The 26,598-nt window shown below is 42.4% G+C and overlaps 1 protein-coding gene across 6 annotated transcripts in view; it reads right to left on the bottom strand.

The window, feature by feature from the left end:
* Positions 1-284: 284 nt before the first annotated feature.
* Sox5 (SRY-box transcription factor 5) overlaps positions 285-26,598 on the bottom strand; it is a 394,103-nt gene continuing 367,789 nt past the window's right edge. For all 6 annotated transcript variants that reach the window (XM_057770810.1, XM_057770842.1, XM_057770818.1 and 3 more), the window contains 4 exons: positions 16,351-16,459; positions 13,711-13,884; positions 7,171-7,387; positions 285-5,241 (listed from right to left, as the gene is read on the bottom strand). In XM_057770810.1, coding sequence (XP_057626793.1) covers positions 4,938-5,241; positions 7,171-7,387; positions 13,711-13,884; positions 16,351-16,459 — 804 coding nt within the window. In that variant the 3' untranslated portion in view covers positions 285-4,937. The remainder of the gene's footprint in view (positions 5,242-7,170; positions 7,388-13,710; positions 13,885-16,350; positions 16,460-26,598) is intronic.

The following is a 26,598-nucleotide window of genomic DNA, read 5'->3' as shown; positions in this document are numbered from 1 at the left end:
CTCACCCAGTGATGTGTCCTAGGAGATAAGGAGAGAGTTGTCTCTAAGTCAGTGACACAAGAGTGGACTCGGGGTGGATTCCTGCGTGGATCCTGTCTTAGGATCATCCACATTTAAGCATGAAGCCCTTAGTTCTCAGTTCAGAGTCAGTCAGTGTCATGATGTTTATAGTGAGGGGACAAGTTCTCCAGACTTCTCTTTGTCTCATAAATGAATAGTTACTCTTTCATAAATAAATTGTGCAGAGAAACACAGTATAATAGATAAAGAACACATTTGCTGCTTTTATTGGTGCCTTGCATGGCAGTAATACTGAAAAAGGGAATGCAAAACAAAAGGAAATGAAAACAACAGAAAAGCAAAAAACAGGTTGGTGGGAACCCACATCTTAATTTTGTTTTTTTTTTCTTTTTTCCCAAGAGTACACAAACTCCTGTTTTATTCTTATTGTGGCATGAATGATAACATAAAACCAAAAAACATGAAAATATACAACTTATATTACACTATGTGTTATGAACAAAATAGAAATCTATAACTCTATGTTATATTTACACAATTTTTTATTTTATTAAATTTCAAGTGAGATGGTAGTTTGCACATACTTTGTTTTAAGCTCCAGGCATTGATTGTCTCTTCTCTATTTTTTTTAATCATTAAAAAAAAAAACCAACCAAACAAAACATTTTCACTTCTGAAATCCAAACTGTTAGAAAGACTAAGTGCATTCAAGCCAGGGGAGCTGAATAAATACTGTTTCAGTGGACCAGGGACAGGCACACTGTGGCTTACAGGGACCCATCAGTGGGAAACTCTACACGTCACCTTCAACCTGTGGAACTTCAAAATTAAATACTGTATAAACCTGGCTAAAGAAATGCTTATGCCCTACAATACAGAGAAACCTCAGCCACTTTAAGTGGGTTTTTTTTTTCTTTCAAACCTTGTGAAGTTGTATTTCACTATTAACGTGATAGACAAATATTTTATAAACCTGTCTGTAAATATACAGTTATTACAATTCGATAATTTACCCTTTAGAGTAAGGAAAGTATAATTATTTCTTATGTTTTTGAATGAGATAGAAGAGGATTCCTCTGAGAACAGGATCAGCTTCTGCATTAAGAAAATATCTGAAAATGGACCATTAAATGGTAAAGATAATTTCCTTTAGGTGAACTAAGTTAACTGTACTTTAGAAATCAAATATATGAAGTGACCTCATTAAAGAACATTTTACACTTTAATATTCATTCCCTATGGGAAGATTTAGTTTTAACCATGATAAATATGTTTATTGGGAGGTGTTTTGCACAAAGGTAATTCTTATTCTTCACTAGATACTAAATGAACTTTCAAAGTTCACTTAACTAATCTGAATAAAAATATACTAATGCATTGGGGGATGAGGAGGGGTACGCACACATGGGCCCGTGTTTCTCCTGGTTGTAGTAACTAGCCAAATTATCATTAACTTACAAACAACTTTAACCCATTTTTTTCTGGTAAATATTTTTCTTAGAATTATATCAAACAGGATGATATTTAGAGGTACAATTACAAATATAAAAAGGAGAAACTGGCAGTATTATTCTTCAGTGTTGTTATAAATGTTGGGATGATGAGAAAAGGTGGGGGTGTGGCTTGAACAGAGAGGCAGGGGAGGAGGAGGGATGCAGTTCGCTAACTTGGACCTTTTCATTATGTCTTATTTCCTATACCATATCTTATTTGGTCATTGCGTGGCATAGACAAGAACAAAAGGTTTTAGGATCCTTCACAAGAATCATCACCCAATCAAAGGCCCAAAGGGCAAAGTTTTAACACAGTTATGTTGCTATTAAAAGCACCTTTTTTCCCCTCAAGTGACTTCAGTGCACTTTAGACATGAATAGAATTACTTTTGTTTTTGTTGGTTTTGTTGGGCAAAGCAAACTGAACATCCACTGAAGAAAATGTCAGAACAGACCATGACGGGACATTACAGACTTGCTTTGTGGTTTTGCCTGGGCACAATTCAATCATGGACTTAAACTCAACTAAACTGGAGAGGTTTGGCAGCTGCAGGTCACCATGAACAACTTGTTTTCCCTTCAAACAAAACAAATGCAAACCAAAGAGAGAGTTTGTTCAGATAGCGCTGGGTTGGGATGGATTTGGACCATGGATGCCTTCGGTAGCATCTACCTGGAGCTAAAACAAAGTATTCTTGTTGCCCAAGGTCAGGAAATGAAAAGCAAGCTTGTCTAGAATGTGCTGTGGAACAGGAACGCAGCACGCGGAGGTGGAGAACCCACATCAGTCAGGAGGGTTTGTTAACAGACACAGAGAAACAATATTTTTTATAAACCTGTTTTCACATTGTATGTTATAATGGTAGAAAAACAAGTGTCCATTTTTCTCTTATTCAGAGTGCTTCAAAACAAAACAAAATCAAAAAGTTGGCTCTAGATAACTGGTAATTAAATAACTATAATGAGAGAAAAGAGCATAAGTTAATTGAGATTGAACACGATCTTCCTCCTAATTCACCCCTTCGTATTAAACACCAGAACTGACGCTACTGAGGCCAAAACTGTCAACACAGAGGAAGTTATGGGTGGAGAAGTGTGTGGGTGCGTATGTGTGTGTGTCATACGCACACACACATGCATAGGTGTACATGTGTGTATGAGCTGGAAATAGATATTAGTTTTAAATACCTAACAGCTTACTGGCTGTGCTTCCAAATCAGAGCAGAATAAAATAGGGAGAAATAAAATAAATTATACATAATTTACTAATCTGGGAACAGCTGACCATTATTATTATTAATATTATTACTATTATTATTATTATTTTATCATCATTTTACAACACTAGCAAAAAAGAGGCAATTCAAAGGAAAATACAGTCATTAAAAAAAAACAAAAAACAAACAAACCACAAACAGAAAATAGAACCAAACCTCTGACATGCAGGTATGATCAGCTCCTCCAAGCAAAACTCCAGAGCAAGACTTTTGAGAGAGAGAAAAACAAAAAGATTTTTTTCTTTTCCTTTTTTTTCTTTGCCTATTCATTATGTATGAAAATCAAACTTGAGGGCAGTGTTTGGCGGGGCAGAATGAGAGTGAGATGGAACACTGTCCCATATTCAGTCACTGACTACAGCGCTACCAAGGGGGAGTGACCTGCAGTGACTTTGTGTTTGGTGCAGGCCCTACCCCTGTCTTGGCCTTTGGGTTGGCGATGTCAGAGCCAGCAGCTGGGTCACCATTGGCTGTTGCTCCGAGCATGGGCTCTGCTGGCACCCGCAATGATCTTTAGCCGACTCAAGAGTCAGAGTGAAGGACCAGACAGTGGTAAGGGGCTCTGCGTCCAGCCAGGCTCTGCTTTGTGGTGCAGTAGTGAATTTTAACCAAATCCGGGGCATGAAATACACATGGCCCCCATTTGTGAAGTACAGTCTCTGACCTCATTGCAGGGAGAGATGAAAAAAAAATCTTATAGAGCAGTTCTGTTTCCCAATCAGTGAAGGATGGAATGTTGGAGACATAAGCTAATTCTGTATTTCTGAAAAATGGCCAAATATAGTCGGTCAAAACAATGATTGCTTTGCTCAAAGTTTCAACAGGAAACACACACATACACACACATTACTAAGTAGCAAACATTAAAAGAAGCAAATTGTCCAGGGAGAAGGGACCTCAGGAAGCATTTGACTGGTAGCTTCCTTGTTGGCCAAGCACCTCTCCATGACACAGGGCCACCACGTCCACCCAGTAATAAGCACACTAGAAACTGAAAAATAGAATTTCTGAGCCCTACGCTTAGTTCCACTGTCGCTGGCCAGGCAAAGCCAAGGGCAAGGTTGCTTCTAGACCACTTGCTTAGGAGGGGTGGGATTCCATTCCCAAAAGTGGGTTTTGCTCACAATGGCCCAACATTATTCCCTAATAGGAATGTAGCTAATGTACCATGATCACACATACACACACAGAAATCCAAGATCAGAAAATATTTTTTCTCTAAATTTCTATGTTTCTCTCTCTCTCTCTTTTCACCTGAGAACGGCACCTACAGTTTCCATTAAAAAAAAAAAATCAATCTCACCAGTTGCTGGTGTATCAGCTCTTTCCAGGGACTGTCTAAGATTTAACACTGTCCCCACGGACGAAGGAGCAGGAGTAAGGAAGGACTTAGAAAAGGAAGTTGGTGATCGCTTCAGGATGGATTTGGCACTTGCTCCAAGATGTAGTGTTGTGTACAAGAGTTGGAGGTCTCTAAAGCAAACGGTTGCTGACGCTGGGGCACAGAAGCAAGGAAGGCAAAACCAGGCTCTTTTTCTCCTCTCTCCCCACCCTCGCACACAGGCCTCCATCTTTAGAGTAGAGAGATGCAGAGGGCAGAGGGGTCGAAGGCCCCGTTCCCTCCTTCTGTCAGGTGCAAGACGACAATCACAAAGGAGAAGAAAGGAAAGAAAAGGTAAAAGGAAACCCCAGAACCATTCCCCCCAACGAAACAAAACAAAACGTATTTCTTTTTAAAAATTGTAGCACAAAACAACGAAACACATTCACAAGCCACTTGTTGGCACTGTGTACCTGAGTGAGAATTTCTAGTTATAGAACAAACAGCCATAAAGTTTATTAAAAAAAAAAAAAAGTTGACGGGCGAGACTTCAGTGCTGGGTTTAGCAGCTGAGTTACTGGCTTTGTTTTACCCATAGCTTATTTCAATCTCTCGTGGTTGATGTTGTTTGCTTGAAACATTTTTTTTTCCTTTCCGAGCCTTTTGAGGCTGAGGTCTATTTGTCAGCTGATGTCCCAACTATTTAAGACTAACAGTTAAAATAACAGTCAGTGTACGAGAAAGTTAATGTGCTTGGCCACTGGTAAGGATGGGCCAGCTAGGGCTTCATTAAGTCCTCAGCTCACCGCAGTCTGTGGGCCTTTATCAGTTGGCTTGTCCTGCAATATGGTTTTCGCTGTCACTCCCATAATCTACGTCGGGGTCATCTTCCTCCTCGTCATACTCGTCGTAAATCTCCCCGTTGATGTCCTCGGCCTGGATTTCCTCTTTGATGTGAGGCTCCTCCCCCTTCACGCCGTATGTGCTCTGAATCACGGGCAGCCCGGGCTCCGGGCTGCTGGACACACTCGAGTGCTCTGAGGGCAGATGAGGGGACGGCATTCCTGCCATGGTGATGGCTCCAGGGTACACAACTCCAGCAGTGGCGATGGGAATCTGTGCTTGTTGCCTGTCGCAGAGAGAGAAGGTGAGTGGGCACAGGACGTCTCGGCTTCCCTGTGCCTCAGCGCCACCCTAACTGGAACCAGCGTCTACCCAATCATGGGACACGCTGAAATGGCATCCCATGTAGATTCTAATGCCTTACCTACCTGCATCGGGCTTCATAGAATAGGAGGCATTTAGTTGAATTACCCCTTGATAATTAAATAATCCTAAATTTTTATTATTAGGAAAAGATCTGGCACAGAAAGATTAAGCCAAATTACCCAAGAGTTTGCCTCCCAGTTCACCTGCCTTCATTATGGCAAATGGAAGGAGGTTTTGTTTGCTTTTCCTATAATGGAGCCTAAAGAGAGTTCAAACACAACGGACAAAATCTCTAAACTGTTTAGAACTTTCAAAATAATGCCATGGTCCACAAAACATGGGAGGGTAAAGCTATCATTTTATCTAACTACTGTGTGAAACGGTGTGGGCCCTTTTGGGGTAGGAGGCAGAGCTCCTGCTTAAAGACATACCACCCCAGAAATTGCCTATGGTTCCACGCTTGTTTCCAAATCTTGCTGTCCCACTCTTGAGATTCTTTAAAACCTTTTAACCTGGGGACTTTGTCTTCTTGGTTTTGCACTGGACCATAGTGATTAATTTAACTGTCCCTGGTAGGATGGGATACACAGGCATTGTCGGGGCAATTCATTCATTCACTCACTCATTTCCTATATACTCCAGAAACAGGGGCCTCCCAGAGCCTTGCCCAGAACACACGGACTCTGCAGGGTCCGTGGCAGGTATGAGCTCCTTTCTTTTATTATTCAGTCACCTTCTGCCTATACCCAGAGTGGCATTTAGTATCCTAAGTTCTCCTGATCTTACAGTTTTAAGTATGAATGACTTTATTTCCGTGTAGCTTGAGAATTCTTCAGGGCGGCTATAGGCAGTGTGTAGCATCGCTGTGCATGGCCTCGCTATGGAAAGCAGAGGAGAGCAACCTAGGGTTCTCAGTTCAGGATGAACTCTCCTGTGCATGACCTTGCTATGTCCTAAATGTAATCTCTACTGTATGAGACACACAGACACGTGCGTGTGTGTGTGAGACTCTATACTAGTCAGACACAGGCGCTTCTTTTTGTAACTACTGTAAGGTTGTGCTATATCGACTAAACTACCAGTGGTGAAATTTATCATGGCCAACTGCTGGAAATCACGGACACCAGCCAGGAAGAGAACTGGTGAGATCTAGTCATGCGTGCTCTAAGTTTGTAACATCAGACATCAGGACTACATTTATTATTGACTCTGCTTTCAAATAACTTGTGAATAAAACTCAGGAGAGCAGGCAGCTCGCAGAGAATGCCCCTCCACATACAAACTTAGAAACACATCTGTCTGTCTGTCTGTTATGTACGTTTTCAGGGCTACATACAGGGTTGGAAAAGACTGCAGGTTCCTGATGTGGGATTCCCTTTTGTAGGCTTTGAATATGCTTTATTACCATTGGTTAATAAAGAAGCTGCTTTGTCCTATGGCAGGGCAGAACATAGGCCAGGCTGGGAGAGATATAGAGAGAGAATAGGGGGAGTCAGGGAGATGCCATGTAGCTGCTGAAGGAGAAAGATGCGAGCTGCCAGCCAGAAGCTTATTGGTAGTCCACAACCTCATGGTGATTCAAAGATTAATAGAAATGGGTTAATTTAAGATGTAAGAGTTAGTTAATAAGACGCCAAAGCCATTGGCCAAACAGTGTTGTAATTAGTATAGTTTCTGTGTGATTATTTGGTTCTGGGTGGCTGGGAAACCAATGAGCAGTCTCCACCTACAGGTTCCTTTTCAAAAGGTTGCTTTGCAAGTAAACAGCCCGAATGGGCGATGGGGATATTCCCATGGACAACGGGAAGTTGGCACTATGTGATACAGGACCAGAATGCGGTTCTCATACCCGACGTTGAAGTACTGTCGCATTTCCTGCCTCCGGTTCCTCATGATGGCCTTGTACTCCCCGATGCGCAGCTTCTTGCCGTCCACCAGGCACGTGCGCTTCGGCCTGGGCTTGTACTTGTAATCTGGGTACTTCTCCAGGTGCTGTTTGCTGAGGCGGGCCTGTTCTTCATAGTATGGCTGTTTCTCAAGGTTGGTCATCGCTTTCCAGCGAGATCCTGTGGAGACAAGGGTGTTAGGGATGCCAGTGTGCAGTGTTTCTAAGAATCCTAAAAAAAGAGACGCCACAACGAACAAGAAAGAAATGGAGAAAAAAATGTTGGACAAATTCCAGAACTATATAAACATGTTTCTGATTAGCAAGATCAACTTGAAAGGCGAGATTTTCACAAGAGCAGAGGTGTCTGCAAGGAAATTATGCACCCAAAGACATGAGCACTGGGCAATGTCTTCTTTTTGACTTGAATGAACAGTTTAACTAAACTTTCTTATTATGCACTCAGAAGCTCAAGAATTTTATCTGATGCAGTTAAACTGCTAAAAGCTCCATGTGAATTCATCGCATCTTGTGAATCTGTAACTCACTGAGTCGTTGAGTATTTCTGTGTTGAGGGCACATTGCTTGTCAACAAAAGTTCACGAATCACAAGCTTTCAGAAGTCATGTGTTAAAAAACACTGTGCTTAGAAGATGAACTCCTCTACCTCTAAATAGGTCCTTAGGGGCAAGGTTATAATGAGGAGTCGGACTGGGGGTTGCCATGTGTGAGAACTGTGGACAGGATGATGGTCATCTTGGGTCCTGGAATGGCTCATCTCATCAGTCAAGCCAGACTCACATGGTGGATGGAGAGAATGGCACCTGCAAGTTGCTCTTTCTAGTGCACGTGTGAGTCCCCAGGTTCACACAATAAGCTACAACCTTTTAAAGACTGTTCTGCCACCTTGCACTATTTTCTCCCATAGTCCTGTAAGGTGGACAACCTTCCTACCTGCGTTCATAGAGGAGAGAATTGATTTCCACACACATGAAATCACCTATCCAACACCATGCACCTACACAGGCCTCAAAAGTGTGTGTTCTTACACACATGTGTGCACATGCTCCATGATCTTGCAGACACTACAAGCAGCATAGCAAATATTCACAGTGTAAGACTTTGATTTAACAACTCTTAAAAGAAAACCTGCCTTGTCTCAAGATAACCAACATTACAGACATTGAACACATTTTCCCCTTTTCCTTATTCTGTGTTGAATCTAACATGGATTTAGAGGGAAGAGAAAACAAGTTTGAAGCTTCACTAAATATGGAATTTGATAATTCTCGGTTTAGGGTTAGATGGGTTGGATACTTTGCTTCTGTCAGTATGGCTGAGAATGCAGGTGCTGGAATTGCTGTAGTCTTAAGTCAGATTTTAAAATCTTAGAGCAGGTGAGGTATGCTGCTCTGAAAGACAATTAGCTCAACCTGAGTCAAATGCCTGAGCCCTCCAAATCGAAACATAGGAGCTGCCTACAGCTGCAGATGGTGTAGGGCCTCATCTCTGCGCCAAGACTCAGCTTGGGATTCCATCATCATTGTGTGACATGACCAAGAAGGGAAAACTAACCTGACTAGTGTAGATCAGACTCTAAAATGTGAGGTGCTTAAAGGCAAGCCTCTCTGAGGTGGTGGAAAGCAGATACAGTCACTGGGTGGAGGTCGGTAGGTAAGGGTGGGCAAGACAGAAAGGTAGGAAGAACACAAGACCCTATTTCCTGCTACTCAATAGTCCCTCAAGTAGGACCATCACCCCAATAATTATCATGATAAAGTCTCTCCATCTCAAGTCTATCATGACAGACACAGAAGGGACCTTCCCTTCCTTGGGCATCATCTAGAGGAGCGCTTAGAAGCAGGCAGAATCATGGGAGTCAGGTGGGGCCAGCACATTGTTGAGCATCCTCTCCTAGGAGTACAGAAGAGGTATGCCACATCATGGGGTGGACAGGGAAGCCTCTCCTATGAGAACACTGGCCAACCTGCCAGCAGTGTTTTAGCTCCCCAGACGCCATCCAGAGAGCTTCTATGGTGTCATTTTACCCAAGCAGAAACTCGGTTTAGCAGAGTTCCTTATTTTCCAAAACCCGTGCTTGAGCATTTCCAGTGTGGTCAGGCCATAGGACTGTAAGTTCAGCCCTAAACTTTATCTCATGTTACACACTAGAACAGTGCTTCCTAACTAACCTTTCTAATGCTGCAGCCCCTTAATGCAGTTTCTCTTGGTGATCCACAACCATAAAATTATTTCGTTGCTACTTTATAATTGCAATTCTGCTAATGTTTTGAATTGTAATGCAAATGTCTGATATGCAAGTTATCTGAGGGTCACAACCTACAGGGTGAGAACCCCTGCTTTGGAGGGACTTTCCTATTAGTATTAGATGACCCTTCTGGAGTCATCATAAACACAAATAATATTTAGATACTATTGAAGGAGATCAATTCTTTTCAAACCGCAGATCAGCTTATAAGGGTCAGTTTACCAGAAACAGCCCCCTGGAAAGTAGAAATACAATGAAAATCAAGGGTCTAGGGCCATTGACTTAGAGCAAATCCTACTACCTTCTCTGAAAACTGAATAAAGAAATAAAGGAATTCAATTAGATTACAATATATTGAAGATTCTTCCCAGATTTTCTCTAAAACATCTCTAAGGAAAGAAAATGCTAGTTCCCAAAGGCAACCTATCTGGGGTTGGCAGCCATTCTTACATTTCCTACCATGAGCATAATGCTGGGTTGGTAGGTTGAGAATTAAACTCTCTGCTTTAACTTCTGACAGTATCTTTCCCCTAAGAATACCCAGCCTTAAGCTATATCCTAAAATAGGGCCACATAGTAATTACAAATACAAATACGTTTTGCTTTTAGAGACAGTACTCTCCAGGTAGCTCAGACTGGCCCAGTCTTCCTGGTTTAATATTATTTATTTATTTATTTATTTATTTATTTATTTATTGAATTTTCGAGACAGGGTTTCTCCGTAGTTTTTGGTTCCTGTCCTGATTTAATACTATAAGTTCTGGGATTACAGGTTCTGCATGCCCCCAGTACTTAGCTTACAGATTTATTTATTCATAATCCTGAGCTATGATACTCAAGTACCAACGGGGATGCAAGGCCCAACTCCATCCTAGGACCACGCAGTCTCAGTTTGGAGGCAAATTCAGTTGAGATCTTTAGTAATTCCTCCGGGTGAGGATAGCCAGTTGGTAAGTTGGTTTTGGTCTCAGTGACTCCCCGGTAACAAGAGCAACTGACTACAGATCCTACAAATACTGAGGATGGTGGCAAAGACACTGTGGTAGAACGTCCCCTTCCCCCCAAAAGATGAAAACAGTTCCTGGGCTTGTGCCTGCAGCCATGGCCAATGAGGAAGTGGCTTGTTGCAGACTGTTTGCAATGAAAATAAATAGACTATTGGGAATGCCTCTTCAAAACAAAAGAGTAGCTTACAACAGAAAAATATTTGATGCAAATAAATAGGTTATTGGGAATGCCTCCTCATAACAAAAGAGTGAGTTACAATGAAAAATATTTGATGCTCAAAATAAGAGAAAAGAAGGAGCCTTCACTATTTTCCCTAAATCTTCCGAGTCTGGCAGTCTGCTCTAAGGCTGCCTCTGCGCTGAGGAGCTATGTCATCTCCATGGGGCATGTAATGAATTTGCACATTTTACTCCGACTACTGTATATCTAATCAGAAAAAGATGTCCCCCAGTCCCTGATCTCGCGCCAAACAGTAAAAGGTGATTCCGTATGTTAACAATTTCAGCAGAATGGCTTATTAAAACCAGATTTTAGGGTATTATAAAATGCTTAGAAGCCCTTTAAAATGTCAACCAGGATCCCCAGAGACTACGTAAAATGTCAACCCAGCTCAAGCGCCTGTTTTAAGCAGAATGAATTAGCAGCATGCTGTCGGAGGCTGTTATCCAAAACAACCAGTAAAGAGAAAAACATCGAGCCTGCTTTGTACTTTTATATGAAATAGGCCATTCAGAACCATCTTGTAGCTATTTGAAGATTTTATATTTATTTAGAACTAGGACCAACTATTAAGGCCCCAAGCATTTCAGTGTTTAGTTTCTGTGTGACTATACATGTTATATGTTTAATAAAAATGGCTTTGTCAGTAAGTCTTGGGCTGGAACCGTCTTCTGTGTAGACGATAAAGACCGAGATTGTAGGGCAACTCTCACCTTCAGTCAGAAACGGATTCTCCTAGCCAGTTAGCACTTCACCATAAAGAATCTCTGTCACTTTCTAGAAAAATGATTGTCTTTTTAAAAAAATCAGAAACATTTTGTTTGTGTTTGTATGTGTGCGCATACATGCACGTGTGCTTATGTATGTGTGTGCGCGCACATGTGAGTGTGGTTGATTGTGGAGACCAGGTAAGGGTTTTGCATACTCTGTACCTGCAGCTACAAGAGGTTGTGAGCCTCTTTTCTTGCATGCTGAACCTAAATTAGGCAGCAAGTGTTCTTAACATGGAGCCATCTCCACATCGCCAGGGCGCCGCTCCAAACCCTCTGCTCTTCTGTCTAGAGTACAGTTTTAACCGGTGGGGTGGGCTTAGCACTGAGTTCATCTGTCATGTGGTTCCTGACAAAGCAGGTGTGACATGTTCAAATTCAGGGAATTCCTCCAGACATGGTGGCACACTCCTTTAATTCTAGCACTTGGGAGTGAGAGACAGGTATATCTCCATGAGTTCAAGGCCAGTCTGGTCTATATAATGAGGACTGATCTTAAAAAATTTTGGAAATTCGTGATGAGAAGAGAATAAAGTCATTAGAGAAACCCGTTCCCCTTCATTGCATCCAGCATTTTACTTTGTACAAATTTATGTTTTTAAACATAGAAATCCTGTTTCTGCAACTGGACTCCTGTTCTAATCTTTCAGAAAACATTTATGTATTTAATGTGGGAAGGTTATCTGTCTATCTGTTGCTTTCATTGGTTAATAAATAAAGAAACTGCTTGCTGGGCGTTGGTGGCACATGCCTTTAATCCCAGCACTCGGGAGGCAGAAGCAGGCGGATCTCTGGGAGTTCGAGGCCAGCCTAATCTACAAGAGCTAGTTCCAGGACAGGCAAAAAAAAAAAAAAAAAAAAAAAAAAGAAAGTGCTTGGCCTGATAGGTCAGAACATAGGTGGGTGGAGGGAAGTGGCCACTTTTTTAAAGGGAGAGAGACCACGCCCCAATGGGCTGGTATCTCAGCGGCTATTGGCTGAAGGAGCAGAAGGAGCTCTCGCAACATGTATTCATCTGAAAACTATTTCAGAAGAAAACACCAACACACATGCATGATGAAGTGCATGTGTTTCCATGTGGTCTGCTGGCATTGCATGCGCACCTTGTGACCTGGGTGGCGTTTGCCTCCTTTGTTGAGAATATGGGAATTATAAAAACAAAAGGGTGCATTCACTTACTGCTTGTAGGCTCTCAGGTCTTCAATGCACAAGCAAAGGTATTTATAATGCACATGTAATTCCGAGCATCATCGATTTTAATAAAGCCTATCTAGTTTATGCATATGCTACTTCTTATTTTCAAGTCCTTTTTTTTTTTTGGATAGAACTGAGTGTTTTCGTTCTGAACTCTAATTTTAAGAGAACAGACAATGCAAACTCTGCCTTGCTGTCCTAGTGTGTCACGCTACTTGGAAATAAAGATGAGAAGAATGATAATAACATGGTGATGACAAGGTCAACAGACAAATGCAGAATGGAACTTTCCCCTCCCTTTCGCTTTGTCTGACTCGTGTCTGCAGTAAGTCTATATTCTGTGCCTTTCATCCCTCCTTCCCTCCTTCCCTCCTTCCCTCCCTCCCTTCCTCCCTCCCTCCCTCCCTCCCTCCCTCCCTCCCTCCCTCCCTCCCTCCCCATCTTCTCTGCTTTTGCTTTGTGGGTAAATGTGTGTCTTGTCTTTTGGTACGCTGGGGGCTCTACCTGTAAGTAAAACTTCTTTTCATTTAAGCTCAGAGCTATGCTACATCCCTAAGAGTTACCAAGAGCAGCTTTTGCCCACAGGGTTATTAAGCGTGTAAGAATGGATATGCCAGCTCTCAGGTTCTGATTAACCAACCTGTAGCTTCTCCCTCTCCTTCTCCCCAGCACTCCATGCATGCTAAACAAAACTCTAAAATTAGTATGCTTCTACAAAGGAACACAAGAGAGGGCCGAGGCCTGCATGACTAGTTCACAGGGAAATGAAGAACAGAGGTCATCGCCAGCAATGGATGGCTCATCTGAAAGCAACACATCCTCTGCCATAAATCTTAAAGCAGGGAGGACAGTGCAGTAATGGGCGTGGCCGCTCCTCGGGGCATTACAAACTGGGCACGGATACTCTGTTGTTCACAGCACCCTCAGTAATGGTGCTAATTTTCTGGAGAAGCAGCCTGCCTTCCACACCCAGAATCTTTCCCCCATAACATTAGACTACCACACATCTATCGGCGTCCACTAGGGCCTCCACGCTCTCCTTACCCAGTATCTTGCTGATGTTGGAATTGTGCATGTCAGGAAAAGCCTGAAGGATTTTCCTCCGTTCATCTTTCGCCCACACCATGAAGGCATTCATAGGACGCTTTATGTGGGGCTCGTTGCTACCACGTCCCCTCGATTCCCTGTAAATTCTTGACTCCGACACTCCGGCACTTCCTAGAAACAGGGAACATCAGCACGTATGTCAGTGTTGAGATGCTGGCACCATTCTCTCCTCATGACTGTTTTCTTAGTCTATTAAAATATCTGAAAACAAAAAGTACTTCTGATAATGGGACTCCCAGTTCCTAAGGCAGATGCTCGCTTACGAAGTGTCTGTGATAAGCCTGCGGCAGCAAATGTGTATTTTTAACCCAGTTCTCACTACTTCTTGGGCTTTCAAAGGACTATGGACAGTTTGAGCATTTACCAAAGAGCCCACAGGAAGCTGGGACAAATTATTGTTTTGGATTCTTTGGGTATATCAGTATGGTAGAAATAGTATAGATGTAAAAAATCTGATCAAACCACTGGACTCCAGGGCTGTGCCATGCTGGGTTAGAAACGGCTATCTCAAGACTGTGAGAACCTGAAGTAATTGTACCTCCCTTTTGTCTCTGAGGACACATTAGTAAGAACATGCTATGTAGAACTCCAACCAAAACAATATAAAGATCTTCCTTTAATGTGGTTAGTGTTTCTATCTATCTATCTATCTATCTATCTATCTATCTATCTATCTATCTATCTATACACATACACACACACATTCAATCTATCCTGCCTATAAAAGACAATGGACAGTTGCAGGAGAAAGAACCCATTCATCAGTATGTTACTACTGGTTCTTAGGTTTTCTGTCATTTGTAAGGTAGGAGAAAATCATATATTTCACTGAGTGTTTTCTTCTAACATGTTATCAAAAACCCAATTGATGGTTGTATTTAGATATCAAGGGTCATTGATGATAAGATCACGCTGAACCTCAAGAAGCTACACTCTCCCTTCTCTGGCCTTATGTGACTTCATAAAGCATCTCTGGCAGAGCAGCTCACAGCTTGGAAGTCAAGATGCTGGGGCTTAGTGCTGAGAGCAAGGGGAGCCAGAAACATGGCACTCTGCAGCTATGGCTCCACTGTTGTCATTATCACACACACACACACACACACACACACACACACACACACAGAGCATAAAACTTAGATTCTGGGAGTTCCTAGACCTTATGCCACCAAGAAAATCACGTCTTTCTTTTGAAATTCCCTCCTATCCATCTGTATACCTTAATCTGAAGAATCAATAAACAATCCGTCAATACTGCCTCACAGGATTGGTAAATTAAAAACAGCAGCAGCAAAATAGCATCTCTCTAGGTAGCAAGGTTCGTGGTTCCTCATTCATCTTGTGCTTTCTTGCTCGATGTAGACTGGAAGCCACTTTGCATACGAGCACCACTCAATCAGACAATGGCAACACAAGCTTTGCTGTTGTAACGTTCATTGCTGGAGTATATTTTATCGTGCAAGCATAACTTAAAATTGATGGAATGTGTTACGACCAATAATTGCCTCTTGATTGACAGGTGGCAGTGCTAATGCACAACATCATCTTTCTGAAATGGGTTTGTAACTAGGGGATGAGCAGATGCACATCTGCTGCTTCCGGTTCTTACACCTTACAGCAACAGAAGCCACGAGAGCGGCAGTGCGGGACTTTGTCAACCCTAAACAGGCTCTCTGTGTGTACTCCAGCCAGGTTCATTATTCTCCCCGGTGCTCTAGCAAGATGCAGATGGAAATGGCTGTTAAGATGTTGTTCTTCCCGGTGCCCCAACTGCACAGGTTCAGTTTCGGTGGGATCACAAAGGCTTCAAGGTTGCCTGGCTTTTGACTGGTGAGAACCTTGATGAGCAGAGAAGTGTGTGTGTGTTGGAGAGTCTCCAGGAACCCCCTCTTCTACAGTCTGGTTTCAACAGTTTGTCGAACCTTTTTCCAGCCTGCAGCATGGACAGGAAACCCAGTTGGGGTCCTGTATAAGAGCAGTACACTTTCTTCTTAATGCTCTCTTGGTTTGGATATCTGGCTGCTGGCTGGGGTGTTTGAAGTGACACAGCCTTGGTACAGGAGGGGAGTGTGGACTTCCCCAGATGGAGGGCCAGTAAAATGTGGTCTAGGTGCGGACTTAGAGTAATGTCTGTCAGTGTGAGGACAGTGTGTCGGGGAGGGCTCCAAATACAAGGAAAATGCTCAGGACATGTGCTCTTTATCATATATTTTACTGGTAAAGCAAACTGCAAAAGAAGCACACTGATAAACACACAGTTTTACAAAGTTTGGTGCACAAGAGGTAAGGAGGTGAGAGGCAGGGTGGCTGTTGGGCGAGAGTATTTGCTTTGGAATTATATCATCTTAGACCTAAGTCCTGTCCTGGCACTTGTGGGAAATGACTCCAAACTGCTAGGGTCAATCTCTTTGTCTGTAGTGATAATGACAGGTGCCCTGAAGCAACAACGACTGAGGGACTGTCCACTGTGATGGTCAGGGAGACAATGGCCTTTCTTTCTATTCTCTTTCCTGTCTTATGCAGCTCTGAGCACACCTCCACCCCTCCATCCAGGGTTCTGAATGAGTAATGATCACAAACCGTCGGAGTCTCCACTCAGATTGAAATCCATCATTCCATGGCTAAATTTCCCTTCTTCATTCTGTTTAACTGCCAGCTGCTGAGTCAGGCTCTCCAGTGTTGTTTTTTCCTTTGAAAAAAGAAATTGAAAATGAGAATCTTGAAGCTATAATTACTCACGGACATTTCTCCCCCTGGGCCATATATAATAAAGTTGGCTTCTGGGCGACGTGGGATATTGGTTTATTCACCTTTGCATGGCCAACACAGCACACTGAGGCAATCAAGGAACATAATCAGGAGGGGTTTTGAAGGAACTTTGACTCTACCAAACTCTTCAAAAGTCTTGGCATTCATTTGGGTTGTGTGTGCCTAAAAGAGCTAGGCAGGGTTCTTTGGAGACAACCTTTCTCAGTCACAAAACACATAGAGAGATTTCCCATCAGCAACTGTTCTGCATTTGGAAAGCCTGTTCTGTTTTTATTCCGACAGTAGAGGTGTAGGGGTGGCATAAGGCCCAGAGGACGTCTTCCAGCAGACAGGTGACCAGAAACAAAACTCAGAGATGTTCACCTCCGGTTGCCATCTCCCAAATGCCATCTGCATTGCTCACACAAGGGTAATGAAGGCACTTAAATATTCATCACTAATTGCTTGTCAAGGCTTCATACATCCAATGGAAGTGCCTGGTACTTGGACCAATATTTGATTTGGATTGCTTAGCCAAAATATTGAGTTGGCGAATTATTTGAGATACAAATAGACATAAATTAGATCTCAAAGACATCAAGTCTTTTAAAAGCATGCAGTATGTGGCTTGCATTAGTGGAGAACACGGTGTCAAAAACGAAATGATGTTCAAGAAAAATATAATACTTCGTCTCACCCCCACATAATATTAAATTGCTTCCAAATTAAGAAACCAGTTGACTCTGAGAACAGAAAAAAGCATGCAAGGAGAGGTCCGCCACTTCCTCTTAAGTTTTCCAGCCATGCTCTCTGGAGGATATGGTTCTAGGACAGTTTCAAGAAAGGCAGCCACTGGCTTCTGCAGTTATAGCTTAGGTCTCTTGACAGTTCACCAGACTGTCAGAGAGAGGTCATGAATGATACTGGTAGATCATATACCTTGCAGAACTGCTTGCTACCCACGGTAAAATGTTCACATCACATAAGATAATTGTATTACAGGAGGAAGAGCCCAGCAAATGCGGTCACAAATGACTAATGGGGCATTGAAATCCTTAATACAGTGCAGGCTTTATCTTGGCAAACCTTTGACAATAGTACAATTGTAAGAACTAGATTAAAATTTCTCTCAAGTCTGTGGCCTTGGAACTCTGTACTCTATTCATCCAAGTCCGTATCTGACTTGATGGGAAAAACTCAAGTTGTCTATCAGCAAACAAGAGAACCCAGTTTATAGTCAGGCTCACAGAAGCACAGAGCATTGAAGCTGAAGGAAGTAGACTCTCGCCCAGTTTGCTTGGGGTCTGAGATTGGCATTTTTCACAGCTTTGTAACCGCTGGATATCTATCTACCTTTCTTTCTCTCTCTCTGTCTCTCTCTCTCTCTTTCTTTTGTTCCTTCATTCCTTCCTTTCTTTCTTTTGGCTGAGGGAGTCTGAAAGTAAGTATCCACTAAGCTGAATTTAGGAGCTTCAAGGACACTAACTTAGCAAACTGTTTTCATAGTAAATATAACTGTTAAAATACAGTTGCATTCACACACAGGCATGTGCACACACACAAGTGCACACACACACACACACACACACACAGTCCTTCATCAACAACATCTGAGAGTGCCCTGGTCACAGAAAACATCACTGTGCTTGTTTGACTTCTTTAGAGGAAGGACTGTGCACACACAATGCCTTTCAACATTTGATTTAATCGTCTACCAGGAAATAACACTACACATTGTTTAGAGAATGTCCCATTTGGATGAAAGGGGTTTCAAAAGAAAGACAGCAAAATGGAACTAAACAGATTAGAAAAAGAATGAAATGTTAAATGTTTTCTAAGTCACCGAGTCCGCCTCTACGGATGACCATCCTATTGAGATGCTAAAACTAAGTGAACAGGACGCTGTGCTTGTCTTCCTACTAAGTTACATATGACTAGCTGCCTCTAATGCACATGGAATATTGAGAGGAAGCAATGAGCCTCCTTAGAGTGGAGCCCCCCACACTGGTCCAGAAACTGCCAGCAAGAGGAAGTAAGGAAGGAAGACCATGGTAGATACAATCTTGTCACTCTTCCACTCTTGGTATCTGCCTTCTTAGACACATGAAAGGAAGGGGAGGACATGATTGGAGGGACCCCACAATGTATGGCCATATTTCTAGAGACAACAGCAACCCAAGCAGAAAGGAATGTCCCTTAATTCCACTTGGAATTCGATACTATGGTTAAAAGTTATATACATTTCTCAGGAGTCCAAGTATACATGCATTTATACAGGAAGCAAAAGAAGTAAGTGCAGATAATATGTAAGTCAAGCTGTTCAGGAGTAGTAAGAGAGAGAGCCAGTCAAAAGGGGCTCATATGGGTGCTATCATTTTCAAGACTCAATCACTTGAGATTATATACCCTTTAGTTTCAAAATTTCCTTTTACAGAATCCTCTTTTCAGATATGGATGGGAATAAGAATAGTGTGACTCTCACAGTCGTCAGAGTTAAATCTTGCCTAAGTAGCATCAACTTCAATACAAGGAGATAAACACAAGTGCGAGCAGGGTGTGGGGGCACGGGGCTGGTTGTTTCAGGACTTGGGAGGTTGAGGCGGAGGGCTTGCTGTGAGTGTGAGGCTATTCTGGGACACACAACGCGAGTTGAGGGATCCAGAGTTACAGAGGAAGGCCTTGTGTGCTGTCGGAGCTAACAAAGACAAGAACAACTAACCAGCTAGCACAGAGGTGGGGCGGAAGACGTTGGAAATCACACACACCAAGGTTCGGGAAACAAGGAAATCCTGATGGACAAAAGTCATAAATTTCCTCCACCTTCATAATCTTGTTTCCATTGGGATCAGGTTAATAAAGTCGTATCAATGATAATTTTTATAGAATTTGCCACAGCATACCTCAATTTTATAAGCAGGTTTTTAAATCACCAATGCCAGCAATGCCAGGTAGTAGTTAGGCTTTCCTGGGCTCTTATTACTATTCAGATGCTGATTTAGAACTTCCTTACCCTCATCCAGTTAGAAAGAGAAGCAGCAGAGGTAGAGCAGCCTTCAAAAATACTGGCAAAAGGTCTTTCCTGCCAGGGTCATTGTAGCGTAGAAGAAAATAACCTTCACAAAGCAGCCAGAACAGAACCTTGGTGCACACATAAGTATAAGCCAAACAAAATGTCCCATTTGCCCCTCTGCTGATTAAAAATGAGCAATTGGACAGCAACCACATCTCCTTTGGAAGTAGAGTCCCGTATGGCTAAGCTAGTCTCATAGAAGTCTAAGGTTTGCTAAGACCAAGGGAAATATTATGTTAAGGCAGTTAAGATTCTGTGAAATCTTTTCTGATCATATGCTGTCCTGAATGAAGATCAAATAATTGTGCCTAGCTGGAAGAAGAGCAAGATGCACCCCTGTGATCCTGGCACTTGGGAGGTGGAGGGAGGTATTGCAGGTGTAAGGACAGCCTGGTCAGCACAGTAAGTTCCAGGCCCGTGGAGCTGCACTTGGATCCCAAAATACCAACGGTGGTTTCGGGGGGCCAGTGTGGAATTACATAGCTCTCCCTAGAGTCTTCATGCTCACTTGCGGCATGGCAGCTGGCCTTTGGCTGTCCAGCTTATCTACTGACCACCACAACAGGAAAGAGCATTGACTCGCTTGTATAGTGTAGGGACCCAACAGGACAGCCGAAACCTAACTACACTTTCTATTGGAAAAGGCAACAGGGATTAACCGGGAAAGAGGCACATTTGAGATGAGAATATGTTTAAGTAAACCACGTAAGACATCTGAGTCTCAGAACCCTAATTTTAAAATTTGGTTTAAATGTGAGGCAGGTTCTCATCAACTTGCAAACATTTAAGAAATTTACATTTTCGATATTAAAAAGAAAAGTTTATGGGGAAAACGAAACAAGGAAAAAAGACAGTGTCAAACATACAGGCTTCACGGGAATGGTTATGTGCCTCAGCTCCCTGTGGTAAAGACAGGAAATACATATAATGAAAATAAGATTTGTTTTCAAAATCATTGAACTCCCTCCCTCCTTCTCTTTATATATCAATGTATTCAATGTTTATTTTTTAACTTTGTCCTTCTCATACTTAGGAATGAGATTGATTACATGTCTTTGCCTATCTAGAAGTCAGAAATTTCCTTCCATTATGATTACATCATGTTGCACAGAGCAACTGAAACTCCACAGCAAGCACAAAGGACAGCGGCCATCTTTGTTGATCTTTCACAGCGCAGTCAAGGCAGAAGCGTGCACAAGCTGTGCCCAGGAGAAGCGAGAGCCTCTGCTTTAGTTCTCTGCTCTTAAATTAAACGGTGCATGGAGAGACAGTTCCCTTGTCCCTCTCTGAGTCTGGGATTCAGATGGGCAGTGAGCCTCGCTCCCCACCGGCACGCAGACGGACCCAAGGAGCGAGATAGGCTGTGGAGCGGCTGCCATAATGGACATCTCTGAAATAAAGCTCCCAAGCTATAAAACTCGTAAAAGGCACATGCATGTAATGACAAAACAGAGTGTGGCTGTCAAATGGTGAGTTGGTGGCAGCTAAAGCCCTCTGGCTGCAGCTTTTTGTCCCCCTTTCTTTACGGTCTCCTACCATACTAATGACACGGAGAATGAGGAAGTAGCGTAAAGGAAAGAAAGAGAAAAGATTCTAACCCTCCCGTCCAGTTATGTGAACTTCACAGCCCAGCAGAAGCATCAGAAGATTATTCATAACATTGTCATGATTTATCAGCTGGGGATGTTTTCATCTGCTGAAATAAAAGATTGAAGAAACCACATGGATGTCCACCCCCTCAGCCCCTCACCTACACTCTTGCCTATTGATGGCTCTGGGCTCTATAAAATAACCATCCACCCACATCAACCAACAGCACAAATGAGAGAAAAGGCTTTCTTGTAAACTAGGTATAAATTACGTAGAAACACACACACAAACACACACACACAAAAAAAAAAAAAAAAAACTCTTCCAATTTTAACAGATACGTTTTATAGGACATGGTAACATTTGTGAAAGACTTCTATTTTGTTAGATTATGCATGGAAGCTTTGCAATCCTAGACGCTGAGACCCTTGAGGAATGAGAGAACCACAGAGATGTAGGGGCCTGCCAATCCAGAGGTCGGAACTGCGTCTGTATGTCCTCTGGTCCAGTCAGAGAAGTAATCAGCCTTAGTTTCTGCCTAAGTTCACCCCCAACTTTAATTTGAGATTCAGGCTTGATTTTTGTTGCATGTATGAACTCCTGGTTTGAAATCTGGTAACTAATTTCGTGACATGTTTCTTGAAGTGTAATTATCCCCTAAAGACAGGTGCCCAGTTTCACCTGGTAATGTGTTCAGAAGAGAACCCACTAGGAAGACATGCTTCCTTACAAAGTGCCATGGGGCTAAAGGTCTATGGAAAGAGCAGAGAAACTCACAGTGCCCATGTCAGTTTCTACACTCAGCTTAACAATAAAAATTGTAAAATGATTTGTGGTAACAACTGATGACTCCCTATTAATAATTTAAAAAAGTAATTGTAAAAGGGGAGACATATTTAAAAGGTTTATTAAGGATATTCAAAAGCATATATGAACCAACTCATTCTGATTTTCATGAAGAAAGGACATTTAGGAACTATATCTACACACGTGATGCATGTTTCAGTAGCAATCACTGAGGATCTGAGCTAATGGCAGTGGGTAGACAGTGTGGTAATGGCGTGAAGCTAGACTGTATGGGCTGAGAGAAATGTTATGGTGTCTTCAGCGTGTATTCCTGTCAGAACTGCAATAGAGGAAAGCTAAGGTTGACGGTGGTGATGGCTTGAACTTAGAACAGGCTTGGATTACTCTATCAACATCCTGCTTGTTGTGACTGCGAATATGCGAAGACTCCAAAGAAGCTTAAGATAGGGAAGAAGATAACAATGGTTTCCTTAAATACCTTGAGAGGCTTCGTGCTCCAGCAGAACTGAGACGTGTTCCTGGTGAGGCACAGAGAGTTTACTGTACATGGCCAATAGAACACAGACCAAATGTTATCAATTATCAGGTGAAAGATACAGAACCAGGGAATGAAGAGTCACCGCATGGATGGAGCTATGTCCCCTGAATGGGACTGAGATGTTACATCTCTTCAAAGTGTCTAAGTGTTGGCCATGTGACTACCTGCCCATCAGAGATGCCCAGGAGGCGTCCATGGTCTCGTGGCTGATTGAGCTAAGGCAATTTTGTTGTCTTTGAATCCTGAAAGCCTACACACTTTTTTTTTTCACCAACCTGACTGAACTCCATGTGACAGACATAAAATACTTTGAACAAATGTAACCGTTTGGACATTTTCTCTATCTGTCCATAACTTCTCAAAAGCAACTCAGTAATATATTTCAACCTTATAGCTAGGTACTCCATACACATGGAAATGTTGGATGAAAACATAGTTTATAAGTTCTACAGTCATTGTCTTAAAGGAATAGGTCACAAGCCAAACCAGTAGTGGTTATTCAGATCCATTCTGAGAGGACACTTACTGACGTAGGCAGTTCATAAAGGACGCAGTTGGATGTTCGAATCTAACAAGATTAATTTGATCTTTGACACAAAGCTCACTGACAGAGAGAGGGAGGCAACATGGTAGCCGGAGTGTGTCATTGCCAGAGAGAGGACAGTACCGTGGTAGACAGAGTGTGCCACTAACAGAAAAGTCACTCTGAGGATTGTGTCAAGAATAAAGGATTCACAAGGAGCTGCAAAGGAGCACTGGAACTCAAAACTCAGCACTGCTCATGTATCATCCTCTAGGCCATGGTGTGTGTGTGAGAAAGAGAGAAGGCCGTCAAAGGAGAAACTGAGACCCAAGACTCTAAGTGCCTGTACACAGCCAGTCAGGATACTGCTAACGTCCAAGAAGACGTTACTGTTCCTTTACAACCCTGCAGGCATCTTTGTGTTGCTCACTGCATCTAACCACAAGGGTTAATGGGAGACGTACAGGTGGCCAACAAAGAAAAATAATAGAATTCATAATCTATATAGGACATCTCGTTGGTGTGTATTGGAGGTGCACAGATGCCCATATAGAACTAGAAGCCTGTACAGTGATAATTGTTCTATAAACAATGGGTGGCTCAGTCACCAGAGTACAGAAACATACCAGATTTTCCTCTTTAATTTTTCCTTTGCATGGATAAAAGCTATGAAACTGTCAGCATTCTTACAAATGTGACCTGAGTAGCCAGCACTTACTTCAGCTGGATAAATTGAATTAGACTGTTTTATAGAGTCATGGTGCTGGTGGGAAACACTGCATCTGATGAATAGAAACAGGTCCACCATGGTTATAGCTCACTTTTCAATTATCCATGGTAGTTTTAGGTGAAGAGACAGGGAAAGAAAGATTGGAGTATACACTTAAAATCCCATTTTAATGAACAGCGAAAACTTGGCTCCGTATTTTATCAGAGCTGTTGGAAATGCAATGTAAATAAGATTGGGTATATTCTTACTGGTTTTATGGCTCTCATTCCCTAGGGGAGAGGCTGGCATAGGGAGAAAGGAGACAGAAGAAACAAATACGGGTTGGGGAGTGTACTAATTGAGGAGATACTGACTTATTGCATGAGATTTTTATGATTTAAGCTTTAGGAAACTATGCTGAGATATACCTATGCCCAGCTCAGGGGCATGAGCTGAGAACACAGGTTCTGGGTACTTTCCTAAAGGCCTTTGTGGTTCATTGAAAAAACAAATATTAAGCTCAATGCCAAAGGACAGAGGCCCAAGCACTGATCTGCCACCGAGTTCCTCCAGTCTTCTCAAACGTCGTGCTTTCTTTAAAGAGTATGTGTTGAAACACTGCAAACGTGAAGGCACAAAATACAAGTCAATAGCCACTAGCCACTGCTGTCCCCACCACTCATGGGTGTGAGCAAGGACTTCTCATTTGCCGGGAAGGGAAGAAGTGTGTCTGTGAAGATCTCATGGTATCTTTTGCAATAAATGTGAAAGTTTGACTGTTTTCCTGATAGTTCTAATTCATATCGGTAAGATCATCCGTAACAGGTCATGATAGTGATGACATCTGCTACATATATGGGGTGTTTGTTTTATCTCTGTCTTCCTGTGAATCTGGCCTAAGGAAGATAATTTTGAGGAGGACTGGGGATGGATGGGAAAGGAGAGACAACTCTTGATAGACTAGATTGTGAAAGATGCCATTCTGGATGCACCAAGAAAGTTCAGTTTTTACTCACACAAAGTTTAGGGAGACTACATAGATAGATTTCTAACTCCATCACCTTGGTATAGACACTGTGTATATATTTCATTATATTTTATTTTTAATTTATGCATTACTTCATAGACTCTTAAGAGACCTAGAATATTCTCTATACAATGCTGCCAGGAATGCTGTTATTAGCATCTGCTCATCCCTTAAAATGAAGAGACAGTTTCAGTCACTACAATGTCAGGGTGAAAGTGCTTCTGAGAACCCAGGGTGGCACACCCTGGGAGTCTCATTTTCTTGGGCCGTTTTGCCCTGACCTCTCCAACCAGAATGATGTAAAGAACACAAGACTCTCTGTTTGAAAACATGCACAGCTTTTCCGGGCTTGAAAATTAAACCATAAAAAGTTTACTGAAAAAAAAAAACCTTTAAAAAGCTCCTTAAAACCTCACACCATAATTGCTCCCCACCAAGCGTGGGCACTTGCTAGCTGCATGTAGTGGCACCGTGACAAATGTATCAAAACTGAGTGCAGGCTATACTCAGAGAAAGAAAAAGTCTTCCACTGGCCATCTGTGAAAATAAGGCATGTGGCCATTAAATGCAGAGGCTGTAAATATACACAAACTCCATGAAGCAAATGGCAAAAAAGGACCAAACTTCAAACTCAAACAAATCAAAATGTTTAATGCATACTTACCGCTGCTGGAAGAAACAGCTCTGATCTTTGCAGTCTGGAAACTCGGCATGGATTTCAATTAAATACCCCCAGAAAGGAGAGCAGGCAAGAGAGAGGGAGAGAGAAAGAAAGAAAAGATACAGAAGAACACCGCCTGGGACAGAAAGCTCTAGATGGCCTCACTCAATTCCCTGATGCAGAGACCCCCTCTCCCTGGCTCCTGCCTGTCAAGAACCTCGACCAGAGTTATTGAGAGGGTGACATATAGGGTGACAGATGAGTGATGACAGCACACCCATTTGCCTGTTTGCTGTTTTTTTGTTTGTTTTCTTTCTTTTTCTTTCTTTTCTTTTTTTCAGTCCTGTGTTTTTGAAAACTGGCTGCTCTGTGCTGATAATATTCACCAAAGGGTTTCCTCCACACTCTTGTCCCCTAAGAAGGGTTTGCTGGCTAAGAGGCTGGGAATTGGAGGCTTTGTAAATGCAAAACAAAAGCAAAGGAAACCTAAGGTTTAGATGGTGCCGTGCACAGAAGCCTGGTCTGGTTTCTCTGATGGTCACACCCAGACGTCAGGTCTCTAGCCATACCACATACATTTGCAGAGAACAGAGACTCCCATCATAAAAGAAAAGTAAGCCCCAGATTTTATATGTCTTCTAATTAAAATCACTAAGTCATTAATACAAATGTAAAGACTAAGGTAATATAGATCTACTTTTATGTAAGAAAATTAGTAATCACTTGTGTTACTTCTGTTATTTTAATTGGTTCCTAGGCAAATTCTAATCACAAGATTGAAAAGATTAGGTTCATTCTCTCTCTCTCTCTCTCTCTCTCTCTCTCTCTCTCTCTCTCTCTCTCTCTCCCTCCCTCCCTCCCTCCCTCCCTCCCTCCCTCTCTCTCTCTCTCTCTCTCTCTCACACACACACACACACACACACACACACACACACACACACACAGCCAATCTGACTTACAGATGCAGGCTTGGAAGACCCTCCCCTTTCCTCCTCTGAAGGGCTTACGGCCATGCCTACCTCTTTTGCAAAGCTATCCTCTAATAACTGACAAATACAGCCCTAAATTGGCCTCTATGATTCATTTTAGCTCACACCAATACTTAGAATAGCCATCTAGAGACCATTCATTGAAAGCATCTTCGACTGAATGAAG

This window comes from Chionomys nivalis, chromosome 1 (genome assembly GCF_950005125.1).
Source record: "Chionomys nivalis chromosome 1, mChiNiv1.1, whole genome shotgun sequence".
NCBI classification, from domain to species: Eukaryota; Metazoa; Chordata; class Mammalia; order Rodentia; family Cricetidae; genus Chionomys; species Chionomys nivalis.
Note: the sequence above shows the minus strand (reverse complement) of the source record. Positions and strands in the feature narration are given on the sequence as shown.